Below are 2539 nucleotides of genomic sequence, written 5' to 3' on the forward strand. Positions count from 1 at the left end.
GGCGAGAGAAAAAGCCGCCATCGGCACCGGAACTCAAACCGGAAGTCCCGCCTATGCATTAGTCTTAATTCCCCAAATCCCTCACCAATAATTATTCTATATGGTTAGAACTTCCTTAAAGTTATTGGATGATTGAGGCCCTTACCTTTGAGCACAAGAGCCATGAGTCATAAATGGGACTAAAAATGATTACAGGTATTCCTCAATTCACAACCACAACTGAGGCCAAAATATTTGTTGCTAAGCAAAACATTTGTTAAGTGAATTTTGTCCCATTTTCACAGTTGTTAAATGAATCACTGCTGTTGTTAAGTTAGTAACAGGGTTGTTAAGTGAATCTGGCTTCCCCTTTGACTTTGTTTGTCAGAGGATCGCAAAAGGTGATCACATGACCGTGGGACACTGCAACCATCATAAATACATGCCAGTTGCCAAGTGTCTGAATTTTGATCACATGACTTGGGTATCTCTGAGGTAATTTTTTTCTCATAAGAAGTATCAGTATGATACGTAAGGATCAAAGAACATAGCATGTGGCAGTGTTTTCATGACATGCTTAACAAGGTCAGTGACCCGTTTACTTAATTAACTCAGCTTTCTGAGTTAAAAATTGAACAATAAATATCTGGGTCCTGTCTGCACAACCTGTTACATTAAACTGTGATGAGTTAGTTTACATTTTAATTTTGGGATATTATCTATGTCCCATTAAAATGTTTGAACTGACTGGCAAGTCTCTCTTTAGAGAATGACCTATTCTTATGCTTTGTTTTTTCCAGGGTAGTTTTATATAAGCTTTTATCTTTCAAATGTGTTTGATGACTTCTCCCTTCTGTCTTCTGTTCACATCTGTCTAAGTGAGATGCTCCATAAAAAATTCTTGGTCATAGGAAGGTACGGTAACCTGTGTGCGATTTTAGACATGTGCCTGGACTAGTAATTTAATTTTACAGATAAGGAGACAGAAAAATGTCCACCCTGATCCACCCTGATCTCTGGCAGCATTAAAGGTTATTAGTCAATCAATAATACCCATTGTGTTAAATATTCTCCTATCTCCTAGCTTCTTGTCCCTATTTTTTCTGTTGGATTTCTTTCTTTCATGTCTCAGTAATTATGATTTCACTGATTCTGACCCCATCCAGTTCTCACTGTGAATAAACGTTTGGCATAGTTTCTGCTGAGGGGCATGTTCTACATCTCAAAGTCCACAAAGACTTTGCAAAAAGTCATGGCATCTAGTTCATACAGAACACAATATCAGCAGGATTTTTCTTCTCTGGCATCTCAGCTCTTATGAGCAAACAAGTGACTTGGCAAAGATGAACTTTGAAGAGCTTCTGAGGGAAGTCGGAGGCTTTGGGCGATTCCAGATCTTAACACTGCTTCTGCTCTGCCTTCCAAGATTCTTCCTCCCCTTGCATTTCCTGCTGCATAACTTCCTAGCAGCCACCCCAGGACATCACTGTGCCATCCCACATCAGCAACAATTTGCCAATCTTACTGAAGAAGAGGTGCTGCTCATCAACATTCCAAGGGATTTTAATGGAGCCTTCAGCTCCTGTGAGATGTTTTCCGAACCTCAGCTTCACCTCTTGCTTAACTCCTCCCTTGAATTGACCAATGTATCTGTCCAGAGCTGCCAGTATGGATGGACCTATGATCAGTCCCAATTCATTTCCACTATAGCCACTCAGGTAAAACTTCAAATTAGTTTTGATTATCTGAAAGCCTATCATAAAAAAGGAGAATGAAGTATTAAGGCATGAGAAAAAAAATGGTTGTTATGTTATTCCTCTTCTCGCTTTTTCCAAAATCTTTCATTAGGGCAGTTTATGTGGGGAATGCATGTATTCTTCTTAGATAATCACCCGTGTAACCATATATTGGAATTTCTTATTCATTTAATTCTTATTTCTCGCTGAATATGCAAGACTGAACTAATCATAGCCTTTCCCTCTCATCTCTCTGTTAATTTACTTGACTGAAATTGTTAGCTACTTAAGAGCAGGGTCCTGTCTGATTTTGTCTATTTGCTAGAAGATGTTATTCCAATCATGTGGCTTCTGGAAGATGTAACTATCATGCATAGGGAATATACCATGTTCACTCTTGCTCAGTTTCTCATTTCAACAATCTTACATTTATTTGTCATGATTTAACCTCGGTTTCTGAAAAAATCATGCATATGCATATGTGCCTTTTCACCTAATACATAGAATTTTTGTACATATTTTTCCTAGCATACCTACCATGCAGTTTTGGTCCTTTTAATAGGCTGGTCATGTTCTTGGGGCAACAAGCCCTTAAGAGAATGTGCTGTTATGATATGATATTGTTCCCAGAAATTTTTGAGTGCCTGTATATGTTTGAGGTGGGGTGAGAGGATATATTTCCTTTGTGTTCACTGAAAATCTTTCACTTCTGACAAATGACTTAATGGCTCTGTTCACATGACACACAAGACTATAAACTAGTCAACAATTTTAACATGAAACCAGCTCTTGTGTATGTTCCAATCTTCTAATGCATGTACATC

General features: G+C 38.3%; 1 protein-coding gene across 1 annotated transcript in view; it reads left to right on the plus strand.

Moving 5' to 3' along the window:
- Window positions 1-1292: 1292 nt before the first annotated feature.
- Window positions 1293-2539, plus strand: part of SLC22A7 (solute carrier family 22 member 7) — a 16352-nt gene continuing 15105 nt past the window's right edge. The window contains exon 1 of the mRNA XM_015816417.2: window positions 1293-1697. Within this exon, the coding sequence (XP_015671903.1) occupies window positions 1323-1697 (375 nt within the window). The 5' untranslated portion in view covers window positions 1293-1322. The remainder of the gene's footprint in view (window positions 1698-2539) is intronic.

The sequence above is a fragment of the Protobothrops mucrosquamatus genome, unplaced genomic scaffold (genome assembly GCF_001527695.2).
Source record: "Protobothrops mucrosquamatus isolate PMUCROS unplaced genomic scaffold, P.Mucros_1.0 scaffold448, whole genome shotgun sequence".
Classification (NCBI taxonomy): domain Eukaryota; kingdom Metazoa; phylum Chordata; class Lepidosauria; order Squamata; family Viperidae; genus Protobothrops; species Protobothrops mucrosquamatus.